Consider the following 12,296-nt stretch of genomic DNA (forward strand, 5'->3'; position numbering starts at 1 on the left):
AAAAATACATGAATATTTTCTCAGACACTTCCTCGTCGCAAAGCACTTAATAAATGCTTGTGACTACAAATAATCAGCATTTCTTAGGTTTCTTTCTGTTTACTGTATCTCAACAACTTTTGGAAGTATATTTTAGGAAAAAATGTCCAGTTCTCTAAAGAGGTGAGTGTCAATGGGTGGTTAAATTTCACAAGGGTTGAAAGACCTTGTGGTATAAAAAGTTCTGCTTTTAAGGTCGTGCTACATCAAAGACAGTTCAACGATAGCATGGAAGAAAGTGACACATAAATAACAAGTAACTCATACTTAAAAAGGCACTACTACGTTTTGTTTTTTATTTCTGTAATGAGATAGGTAACTAGTCAGTGGCTAGTGAATTAAAAGCGAATCTTAGAGAAAGGGAAAAGAATTGAGTTTCCCACAAAACGCGTATATTCAGTTCTCATTCTATGATATCTGCCATTTGATGTGGTTCTGTTCCCCTCCTCCCACTTTTAAATTATTTGTCGCGCGCCAGTGGTCCCAGCTACTCGGGAGGCAGAGACAGGAGGATCCCTTGAGTTCAGGATATCAAGTCTGTAGTGAGCTATGATTCCGCCACGGGATTCCACCCTTGGCAACAGAGCGAGACTCTGTCTCGAAAAAACAAAACCAAAAACCTATGTGTTTCAAAGAAGCAGAGACCAAGCCCCAGGCGGAGTCGAAATCTAGCAGCACAAGAACGCAGTCGGTCCTTTTCCCCCACCTGATCCAGAGGTACCAAGGGTGGTTGCCTAGGTGACGCTCAGCGCACACTCCAGGCCCGGCGGCTCCGGACACAGCGCTGCGGCCGGAGGTCAACAGCAGGTGACGGCGGGAAAGCAGAGCGGCCACATAGATGACCCTGTGCTTGGTAACTCTTGCCCTCCCTTATTCTTCTCGAAGGTCCTTTTTTTCTCGTGCACAGCTCAAGCTAACTTCCCCTGCGCGCCTCCGTCGGTCCCCAAAGGGCCGGGGCTGCGACGCCCACAAGGCCTCGGGATCACCACAGGGCCTCCGCAGCTACCGGCCTGGCGACGGCGCGCCTGCGCACAGGCGGGGTCACGCGCGCGGCGCCGGGGTGGGCCGGCGCCGGAGGGGCTGTCATTCGCAGCGCTGGTCGCCGCCCTCAGCTGCGCCGGGCGGTTCCGGCTCCTCCCTCCCAAGCTGCCTCAGCCCCACCATGGTGCTGGAGTCGGTGGTCGCGGACTTGCTGAACCGCTTCCTGGGGGACTATGTGGAGAACCTGAACAAGTCCCAGCTGAAGCTGGGCATCTGGGGCGGTAAGCGAGAGGGGCGCGGCCGGCGGGCTGCGGGCCCTGAGGGCCCAGCCGAGGGCTGCTCGGTCCGGGATCCTGCCCGGGCCCTGCTCCCTCTGCCGCCCGAGACTCCCCCTCCCGGTGCGGCAGGTGCTGTACGCGGGAGCCTCTGCCGCCCGCGGATTCTCGGGGTCCCAGTCCCGACCCCGGCTGGGGAGATGCGGCGGGATCCCGCCCGCGCTGCCAAAGTTCCCACCTTTCTAGTCCTCCGAGGCCAAGCCCTGGCCCTGCTGTCCCCGCCCTGCCCCTGCTGTCCCCGCCCTGCCCGTCTCTGTGGTCCTCTCGCTGCACTCAGCGTGGCCCGTTTGGCCCTACAGCATAAAGACAGAGCCCTTTCTGTTTCGATACCGCGTGGAGTGAGCATGGTTGTCTGGTCATATACGCTCGAAGTGGCACTAAGGAAAAAGAAGAAGGAAATTGCATTTCGCAGTTATCTTCACTATCATTTTACAGGGAGCAAGAACTGGGTTCCTTCTCTTTAGGATTACCGGGTTTGGAGAGGAGTAGGCAGATCTTTAAGAAAGGCGTGTGCTTAGGGATTCTTACTCTTAATGCTTTCAGCTCCTGTGAAAATGATTTCTTCCTTTAATATTTACTTTTCCGTCAATACGAAGAGGATTTTGAATTTTGTTTTGGAGCAATAGAGAGAAATTCAAGCCTCGACCAACATCGTCATTAATTAGGTGTCTGCTTGGTTGTATGCCCAGGAATTTATGCCAAAGTTTTTATCCTGGAGATTAAGTGTATAGAAGTATTCAATAAATAGTGTACTTAAACATGCACTCTTCAACAAGCTTAATCGTTTGCATGAATTACGTGTTAAGCTTTGAGGACTTTGGGGCTTTCTCACTCCACAAAAGATGTGGGAACTTTGTCAGCTTTGGAGGAAGATTCAAAAAACGACTCAAACGTATGGATCTACTTTTAATTCAAGGAGCAACAAATAGCTATAGACTTCCCCTGTCCACTAGGGTAACCACTAGCCACTGTAGCTGTTGAGCACGTGATATGAGGTTAGTGCTAATTGAGACGTGCTGTTAACATGAATTAAAACATCGTTTTGAATAAGTGTTACTCCTAAAGAAGTAGGAGAAAAAATATAATACCTCTAATTTTTATGTTGCTTATGTGTTGAAATATTTGAATATATTGAGTTAAATTAAATATAATATTAAAATGTATTTCCTGTGTTTTTTAGTTTTACTTTTTTTCTTTTTAAACCTGGCTTCTAAAATTTATAATTACATATATGGAACATATAGGGTGCAATGCTGTTTATAGAACCGTGAGTGATACCCTGAATTGCGGAAGAGCCTGTTTTTTTTTTTTTCTTGTCTTTTTGAGACAGGGTCTTGCTCCGTTGCCAAGGCTGGAGTGCAATGGCAAGATCATAGCTCACTGCAGCCTCCAACTCCTGGACTCAAGTGATTCTCCTGCCTCAGCCTCCCGAAGTGCTAGGATTACAAGTGTGATCTGTAGTGCCTGGCCAAGAGCCTGTTTTTAATAGGTGGCTGATCATTTGATTGGTTCACTGTGGTTTGCCCAACAATACAATAGTCCCTTGGTATCTATGGGAGATTGGTTTCAGTACCCCTGACCATACCAAAATCGGAGGTTGCTCAAGTCCCTTGAGTAAAATGACCTAGTATTTGTATGTACCCTATGCACATCCTTCTGTATACTTTAGGTCATCTCTGGATTACTTATAATACCCAATACAAGTAAATGCTATGTAAATAGTTGTTCTATTGTTTTTTAATTTGCATTATTTTTATTGCCGAATTTATATTTTTTATTTTTTTCCCCAAATATTTTTGATCTGCAGTTGGTCTGCAGTTAGTTCAATCCGTGAATATGGAGGGCCTACTGTACATACTTTGTTTATATCTCCCCACCACACTCAATACAATGTAAAAGAAAGGGAAGTAAAGAAAGATAGATTTAAGGAATTAAATGACCAGCACCTTCTGCAGAAATCAAGTGTTTCTTCAGAATACTGGCAATATCATTTCCAGTGATTCCTTATAGTTTGTAAACATTTGAAATTTGAAAATGCACTGGAGTTGCAAATCTGAAATCTGAATAGGCCTAGTGAATGGTGTGCTGTGTTGGACAAGCCACTTAACTTATTGGGCCTTAGTTTCTTCATCTTAATTTAAACTTTTATAGAAAAAATATTTTAAATTCTGAAAAGTTTATATATAATAATATTTTAAATAATATATTTTAAATAAAAGTTTAAATAATATAATATTTTCATGTAATTACTCATATTTTAATGTTATATTATGCCATATTTACTTTAGACATTTTCTTTTTAAGAAGATAAAACGTATGGATATAGTCAAAGGTTCCGTTGCCATCAAATGTTATTCTCCTTTATCTTTAAAATTGGAGTTTGGAGTAGGTAACATCTAAGGTGATGCCAATATTCTGTTCTTCTAATAATGGTTTTACGATGACATTGAGGAGTATACTGCTTGAAGATTTTGAAGTTTTTTCACAACTGAAATTAAAAATGTTGTAATTTTATGTTATTTTCCCTTTTGTCTTTTTTTGGTGAAATCTAGAAAAGGAGACTTTCTTTCATCTCATTAAAAAATTTTTAGAATAAGGTATTCTGCCAGTGGCCAACATTAACTTTATAATAGGTCTGAGCAAATAAACCCATTTCTTTCGCATGTTATGTCCAGTGAGCATCCAGTCAGGGATTCTCCTAGCTTTATCAGCTCACAGCTCTGCCTCTATAAAGTTTTGCTGCCTTTTATTTTTGTGGTTGCTATAAAGAAAACTAGAAGTCACGAGCTTTTATCGTTATTGCACAATCTGTTGTTGATAACCCTAATTTCTCAATAAAATTGGAAGGCAAGATTTCTGAGTTGATTTTGCCTGTTCTTTCAAAATATTGCTAAAGAAATTTGTCTTCAACTTTTTTGGGTATACAAATGGGAATATTAATTTAATAAAATAGCTGATATTTTATGATATCCATGATGTTGACAAGTTTTACAAAAAATTGAAAATTCTATCTAATCTTGTTTGACAACTATTTGCTTTAGCAGATAAGGTTTACAGTTCACAGAGTTTTTTGTTGTTGCTGTTGTTGATTTTTCAAGTCTTGAGAAAGGGAAGAATAATTCATCTTGTAAATATTTTACATACCTGATCTTACTATTCTTTAGAATCAATTGATAAACTACTTTGATACATCTTAACTGGAATATCTAACTAGCCTAAAGCAGTGATTTTCAACGGGAGGTGACTTTGTACCCAGGGGATATTTGACAGTGTCTGAGACATTTTTGGTTGTCACACTGAGGGAAGAAGTGTGCTATTGGCATGTAGCAGATAGACCCTGGAGTACTAAACATTCTACAATGCAGAGGACAACTTCCTGCAACGAAGAATTGTCCAGCTCAAAATGTTAGTTAAGAAACCCTAATCTAAGGAGAAGACTGAGATTGTCTTCTGCATTTGTAAGGGAACTCCTGGGTGCTGAAAAAATTGTAGTAAGGAGTTGAAAAGGACACGGAAGAAGTAGGTTACTCTTATGAAATCTATAATTCGAGAGAGAAATTGATATCTTAAGTGACTGAAAGGTATCATGTCAATAAAAATACATAATCTTTGCTTGGGTGATATTTGGAAGTAGTTTTAAGAATTGAAATATTGTGTTAACATGATTTGGAAAAGATCATACTGTGCATATATTCACATATATATATATATAGACATTCATAATGAAATTTACAATTAAAAAAGGTTGAGAGGCTGGGTGCGGTGGCTCAAGCCTGTAATCCCAGCACTTTGGGAGGCCGACGTGGGCAGATCACGAGGTCAGGAGATCGAGACCATCCTGGCTAACACGGTGAAACCCCATCTCCACAAAAAAAAAAAAATAACAAAAAATTAGCCGGGCGTGGTGGCGGGCGCCTGTAGTCCCAGTTACTCAGGAGGCTGAGGCAGGAGAATGGCATGAACCTGGGCGGCAGAGGTTGCAGTGAGCAGAGATTGCGCCACTGTACTCCAGCCTGGTGACAGAGCGAGACTCTGTCTCAAAAAAAAAAAAAAAAAAAAAAGTTGAAAAGGTTGGGGAAAATTACTGGAATGTCCAGAATCAGGAAGTATACTTTAGATGTTGCCTTTAAATTTGAGAAGCAAAGCAAATAAACATTGTCTTTCTGTTTCTATTCTTTATAGATTTAATGCCAAGCAATTCTTATGTATTTTTAAAAGTAATTTAAGCAGAATTTCCTTTTAAAAATCCTTGCCACTGTGGATAATTGAGACCTTGATTATTTATTAGCTGTGGGATCCTGGGCACAACATTTCAATTCCCATCTCCTAATCTGTAAAGTGGATATATAACACTCAATGTATTTGTGAGATAGATTATGTCAAAATCTTTTGTCATTGTTGATGATATTATAATAATAATGATTAACAAACCTAACTGGGTGATGGAAAACAGTCTTTGTTTTATTTTCATAAGGATGTTTCTTCTAACTTCAGACTTTTAGAGGTATTAATATTCTTCTTTTTTTTTTTTACTTTTAAGTTCTGGGATACACGTGCAGAACGTGCAGGTTTGTTATATAGGTATACATGTGCCATGGTGGTTTGCTGTACCTATCAACCCGTCATCTAGGTTTTAGGCCCTGCATGCATTAGGTATTTGTCATAATACTCTCCTTCCCCTTGCCCCCACCCCCTGACAGGACCTGGTGTGTGATGTTCCCTTCCCTGTGTCCATGTGTTCTCATTGTTCAAATCCCACTTACGAGTGAGAACATGTGGTGGTTGGTTTTCTTAGAGGTATCAATCTTCTATTGAGTGATAATTTTGTGTAGAGCTATCATTACGTATCTAAACATTTCTTATTTTCCAAACAAATTTCTTTAAAATAAAACCCCTATTTGCCTTTGAATTTATGCTTATACTTTTACAGTATTACCTGCCAGCTAATTTGTAAGTCAGGCTTTCAAGGTTCAGAAAAGTGCCTGGTGCGTATGTACTGCCTACGTAAGTAGGAAGGTTCATGTAGATTTTTGTTCGCCACAAACTGGTACCAAGAGATAAATTGCATAGCCCTTAGCTATTGAGATGTGTCCAGGATATAATTGTTTTAAGGGTAACATATTTGAAAAGGTATGTTGAAATGCCACATCTTTTGCAATTTGATTTGAGTAGTATTGCTGCAATGTAGAACCTTCGTCAGTTTGATTTTTCAAAATGATTTTCTGTGCAGTCAGCAGGAAAATCCTCCAGAACTCAGAACTCTGTTGTTGTCAATTGCACTAGACAGGTGGAGTCAACATAGAGGCTGTGATATATTAGATACCAGGGTGACTCTGGTGACCAGGAATAGAAGCCAAGTGCAATGCCCTCAGAATCTGTGGCCCTGCAAACAGGACTGAACCTGTGCTGTTTACTCTGCTGTCCTTTATCCCACTCCTGACACTTCCCCTTGAGCTGCCAGGTATTGTTGGAGCAGCGCGGCTTAAGAAAGGAGAATGAGCACTGGACTGGGAATGAGCAAACCTCTTTAATCTTATTCCATCTCTGATTCTGTCTAGTTGTGTGGCTTTTGGCATGTCTCTGACAAGTGGCCCTTGGCTGCTTATCTATAAGTGAAAAGGTTGGACAAGGTCATCTCTTCTGTCTTTAAACTTTTGTGATTTGAGCAAGGCAAGAACAATGTGAGATCCTTCATTGGATGAGTGGTACCGCCACTTCCTCCACATTCATAGTGAGAAAAGGTAGTTAAATAATGTATCTTTATCTTTCATTTTGCTCTTCAACCAATATTGGTGAGTAAGGAGCCACAGTCAATGACAGTGACAAGATAAATGAAGTTCCAGGCCCATGCTAATATACTGTATATATATATCTAGTATATATTAGACTATTATATATATTAAGTATATATTATATATTATATATATGAAGTATATATACTTAATTAAAGTATATTAGATATATACTTAATATATCATATATATAGTGTAATATACTGTAATATATTGTCGTAAGAGGTACCTACCTGTAGGGCAGCTTGAGAATGAAAGAAAAGGCAGCTCTTTTTGCTTTTTTTTTTGGCTTTTACACATAAAAGATGGCAGTATCTAGGTATTTCTAAACCTGTAGAGGGATTTTCTTTAGTTTTTTCCTCCCAGCCAACACTTAGTGTAGTGGAGGCCACATTTCTCATTAGCTTGTCCTATAGCATATACAATACACAATAATGAAAAGGTCGATAGTGTAATATATATTTAGGCTCAGTTACTACCAGTTAAAGCAGTGCGTAAAAATTTAAATTTAAGCACCTTTTCACATACGTAAGTAGCATTACTAATTAGAAAAATCACTCCTTTTCTAGAACTAGAACTGAGAATTGGTGCTTTGGTAACCATTCTGCTAGGAAGCTCTACCACACTACTCAATATTATGGGATCCCTGAAGTGAATTGAAAGGGAGAAAGTTCAGTGGTGATGTTGCAGCTTTCTACCTTTCTTTGCCAAAACTTCCTGTTTCAGTAGGGAAATGGGAGGAGTGAGAGTCAAGAGTTGTTTCCTTTCTTTTTCCTGTCTTCCTCTCTGAAGACAAAGTCACTGTGAACTCGTTAAAAGGAGTCTAGATTGGTTAATTTGGGTTGACTAGCTAGATTCATTTGAAATGAATAGCTGTAATATTTTCTTTGGTATTCTTTTTTTTTTTTTTTTTGAGACGGAGTCTCGCTCTGTCGCCCAGGCTGGAGTGCAGTGGCCGGATCTCAGGTCACTGCAAGCTCCGCCTCCCGGGTTTACGCCATTCTCCTGCCTCAGCCTCCCGAGTAGCTGGGACTACAGGCGCCCGCCACCTCGCCCGGCTAGTTTTTTGTATTTTTAGTAGAGATGGGATTTAACCGTGTTAGCCAGGATGGTCTCGATCTCCTGACCTCGTGATCCACCCGTCTCGGCCTCCCAAAGTGCTGGGATTACAGGCTTGAGCCACCGTGTCTGGCCTGGTATTCTTTACTAAAACATAAATCATTAAAATAATTTGATTCATGCTTTAAAAAACTGTTCAGTCATCTACTTTAGCTCACCTCCTTGGAAAATGAATGTGTCAGAACACTTGGATATGCTTTCAAATAAATAATGTTTATCTTATAGATACATAAAATCTTAAAAAATAAGTACATAGCATTCTTTGTTTCACTATTCTTTATATGCAAAGCTAGTTTCATGGAATATGGCATGGTGTTTGTTGGATGGTTTTTGTGTTTAATTGCAGTTTTGGATTAACCTCTATGTTTTATATTAAGAATGTTAACCTGGGAGTCGGGAGACATAGATTCTATTCTTAGTACTGCCACAAAAAAAAATTGTATAACCTTGGATAAACTACCAGATCTCTTTAGACTTTAATTTCTTCGTGTATAAAGTGAGAGGGGCTTAGATTTGAAAGTCTTTATGGTCCCCAGTAATTCTAAATCATAACTTCAGAACTTATGTCTTTTGAGAAAAAAAATAGATTTTTAAAAAGTACTAAAATGACCATTTTGTAATACCATCTCCTGCATCTGTTTTCCCCCATGGCACTATTTTTTCTTCTGGTTATGCTCTGAACATAACCCCCTTGACTGTATCCTGCCTTTCTGCCTGTGCCCTTGTTACACTAATTTTAGTTATCCTTTTTGTTTTGGATTTTTTTACATCTCTTTGAAAATACAGAAACCAAAAGTGGAACCAACAACCACACTGGCCTGTGAATGCTGAGTCTGATTCTTTTATGGCATTTTTGTTTTCCACGGAGGTAGAATTACCTTCTAAATTAAAATCCTGTACCCTTTATGCTCTGCTATTTGGGAGAACAGTGTTATTCTGAACACAGCATTGAGTGTTGTAAGATTTGGGCCTTGGGACTACCACTTACTATTAGGTTGCCATAGAATTCTTGGGCTAGTCTTTTAACCTCTCCAAGCCTCAGCTTCTATTGCTTAATATATACAACCTGTTTCTTGCCTAGGAGGCTGTGAGGATCAAGTAATGCTATATATCTGAAAGTGTTTTCTAAAATATAAAGATTTATGATCTTATTGTAGTTGTTTCCACCCCAGTACAATATGCATTCTGAAGTCAATATTTATTGAGTACCTACTCTGAGGAGAATCAGTAAGAAGTTTATAATCAGAGTGGGGATTTATATAAAGTTAAGTGTTAAGTACCATAAGAAAGGTATTGCCTGAGTTTCTGCAAAAGTTTAGAGAGATTATTTCTGGTTGGAGGTATTTAACAATAGGACTATATTTCTTACATTTATTTTGTAGGCCATTATTTAAAAAGCCATTCTTGGACTTAGGCAGGCTTTTCCATATTGTGCCAGTACCATTTGATTTTTGTTTATAAATATACTATGGTTGTTCTCTATAATTTAGCAACTATTTCTACTTTTTTTTTTTTGCGATGACTCCAACTCTTCGTGTCATTTGCTAATTCCATTTTCATCTTCTGGTTCATTGAAGAAGAATACTAAATTTTGATACAGGATTTACCCTTTTAGTTTTTTTTTTTTTTTTTTTTTTTTTTTTGAGACTGGGTCTTGCTCTGGCTCTGTGGCTGAGGCTGGAGTGCAGTGGCATGATCCTGACTCACTGCAACCTCTGCCTTCCTGGTTCGAGTGATTCAGCTGCCTCAGCCTCCCGAGTATCTGGGATTACAGGTGCCTGCCATCATGCCTGGCTAATATTTGTATTTTTTAGTAGAGACAGGGTTTCGCCATGTTGGCAAGGCTGGTCTTCAACTCCTGGGCTCAAGTGATCCAATCGCCTCGGTCTCCAAGTGTTGGGATTACGGTCATGAGCCACTGCACCCGGTCCTTTTAGTGTATTTCTTAAAATATCTTCCAAGATTGGCCTTGAAACTATGGTGACTTTCTAGCAGTGTATGCACATCCAAAATATTTGTAGTTTATTAATGAGAATCATATGGGGTCTGTTCTGAAGCACAGCCTACTTACTAAGCGTATTGTCTACCCTCCTCTCATGGGCCTGTCAGTCCAGCATAAGGAGATCACTTCACAGAATTTCCTTGTCTGTCACTTTAGTCTGTTTAGACTTGGCAAGATTAGAGCCACTTGATTGTGGGATTGGCTTTAGAGCTTTCCTTGCTGGCAGAGTTAAGTTTATTCATCTCCAATTATTAGTCACCATATCCCTGTTTTTTTTTTTATTTTAAGATTAGACATAAATATTTACCCTTCCTTTAGTTTTTTTGAGAACTTTCTATGACTCCTACGTGTTCTTAGCCCTGATCTGGCTATAGCAGTAAAGTTATTTACATTGTATAGTATTATTATGTTGTCTTAAGGTAGAAAAGGAAAATGAAATCTTTTTCATCGGTGTTCAGTTAAATATAAAATGGTTGATTTTTAGGGGAGATCTGGTTTAATCTTGGTCTTATAAATTCTTTTTCTTTAAACAGGATTTCTGGAATTCATAGGATATGGAATGACACTGCTGCATATTTGTCAGTCAGAATAGCATGCAGTTTAGTGGAGAGTACTTGTTAGTCCAGTGCCTTACCAAGATAAGTGCTCATCTACTGGTTGCATGAAGGAATGCACTTTTACCTCTTTACACTGGTGCCACTGTTAATCTGAATTATGCTGCTTATTCTTTCCCTATTCTTTGTATTAGAACCAGAGCTCCTCCTTCAGTGCAAATAACTTAGAGAATGTATTATGCTTATTTCACTGTTATAGTTACTGTTTGTTAGATAACATTCACATTTTCAAAGAGGAAGTATGCATTTGTCGGACTGAGTGGCAGAAATAGATACTTCTTTTTTTGTTTTTTTGTTTTTTTTTTTTTGAGATGGAGTCTTGCTGTCGCCCAGGCTGGAGTGCAGTGGCACCATCTCAGCTCACTGCAACCTCCGCCTCCTGGATCAAGTGATTCTCCCGCCTCAGCCTCCCGAGTAGTTGGGATTAGAGGCTTATGCCACCATGCCTGTGCCCGGGGAATTTTTGTGTGTTTTTTTTTTTTTTAGTAGAGACCGGGTTTCACCATGTTGGCCAGGCTGGTTGCAAACTTCTGACCTTGTGATCCACCTGCCTTAGCCTCCCAAAGTACTGGGATTACAGGCGTGAGCCACCGTGCACCAGCCAATATTTCTTTGTTATTCTTATGTGTCTAGGGGTAAGGCAATACTAGATATAGAAAAAATTTATATAAAAATATTTAAATCATATTGACATGTGAATTTACTTTTGTTTTATTTCCGCATTTTCCTTCTTATAATTTCCATAATAATTTCATGTAAAAATAATATCTACTCATAAAAACTAGAAAATACTGAAAAACATTAATAAAAAATCTATCTTTAATTCTACCACCCAGTAGTAATAATAAGTACAATGTCTTTTTGTCTGCCAGTCTGTCTAAATATACTTGTTTAACTCTGTTAGCCATATTGGTAGTTTTCAACATTTCACATCTTAACTACCACCTGCTCTCCTACTACTTGATCAAACAAGTAAAGTGTCACTGCAACAGAAACAGCCCATTTTTTATAAGTATATTTATATTTTTACAAACATTATGTTAGTGCCTTAACAATTGTTATAAAGACTTCATCCCCAATGCAGATGATTTCTGATCACTCCTGGTGACCCTTGGCCCACCAATTGAGAATGACTAGGTAGAACAGTCAGAATTTATGAGCAGGGTTGAAAGTCTGCATATGGGCCTTAGATCTTATTAAACTAGTTTGGATGGCTTCAGATAGGCACTACCATCTGTGCAGATTACCCTGTGGGCTAGAATAGACTTCTCAATTGTAATTTTGTGTCATTCATCATGTGACAGATTTGAATCCAGGAATATTTGTCTTTATGTAATTTTAGTGCATATATAATATGTAAGGACTTTTTCCCCCCTGGTTGCTGAACACACTAGTCTTCCATGACTACTTTATT

General features: G+C 39.2%; 1 protein-coding gene across 3 annotated transcripts in view; it reads left to right on the forward strand.

Annotated features, from left to right (window-relative positions):
- The first annotated feature begins 1,114 nt into the window (after window positions 1-1,114).
- VPS13C (vacuolar protein sorting 13 homolog C) overlaps window positions 1,115-12,296 on the forward strand; it is a 190,067-nt gene continuing 178,885 nt past the window's right edge. For 2 of the 3 annotated variants that reach the window (XR_749201.2, XM_010374226.2), the window contains exon 1: window positions 1,115-1,301. Coding sequence is in view for 1 of the 3 variants with exons in the window: in XM_010374226.2 (XP_010372528.1) it covers window positions 1,202-1,301 (100 nt within the window). In the remaining 2 variants the exon portion in view is untranslated. The remainder of the gene's footprint in view (window positions 1,302-12,296) is intronic. The other variant, XR_749202.2, reaches the window with a different exon arrangement.

The sequence above is a fragment of the Rhinopithecus roxellana genome, chromosome 5, assembly GCF_007565055.1.
Source record: "Rhinopithecus roxellana isolate Shanxi Qingling chromosome 5, ASM756505v1, whole genome shotgun sequence".
NCBI lineage: Eukaryota > Metazoa > Chordata > Mammalia > Primates > Cercopithecidae > Rhinopithecus > Rhinopithecus roxellana.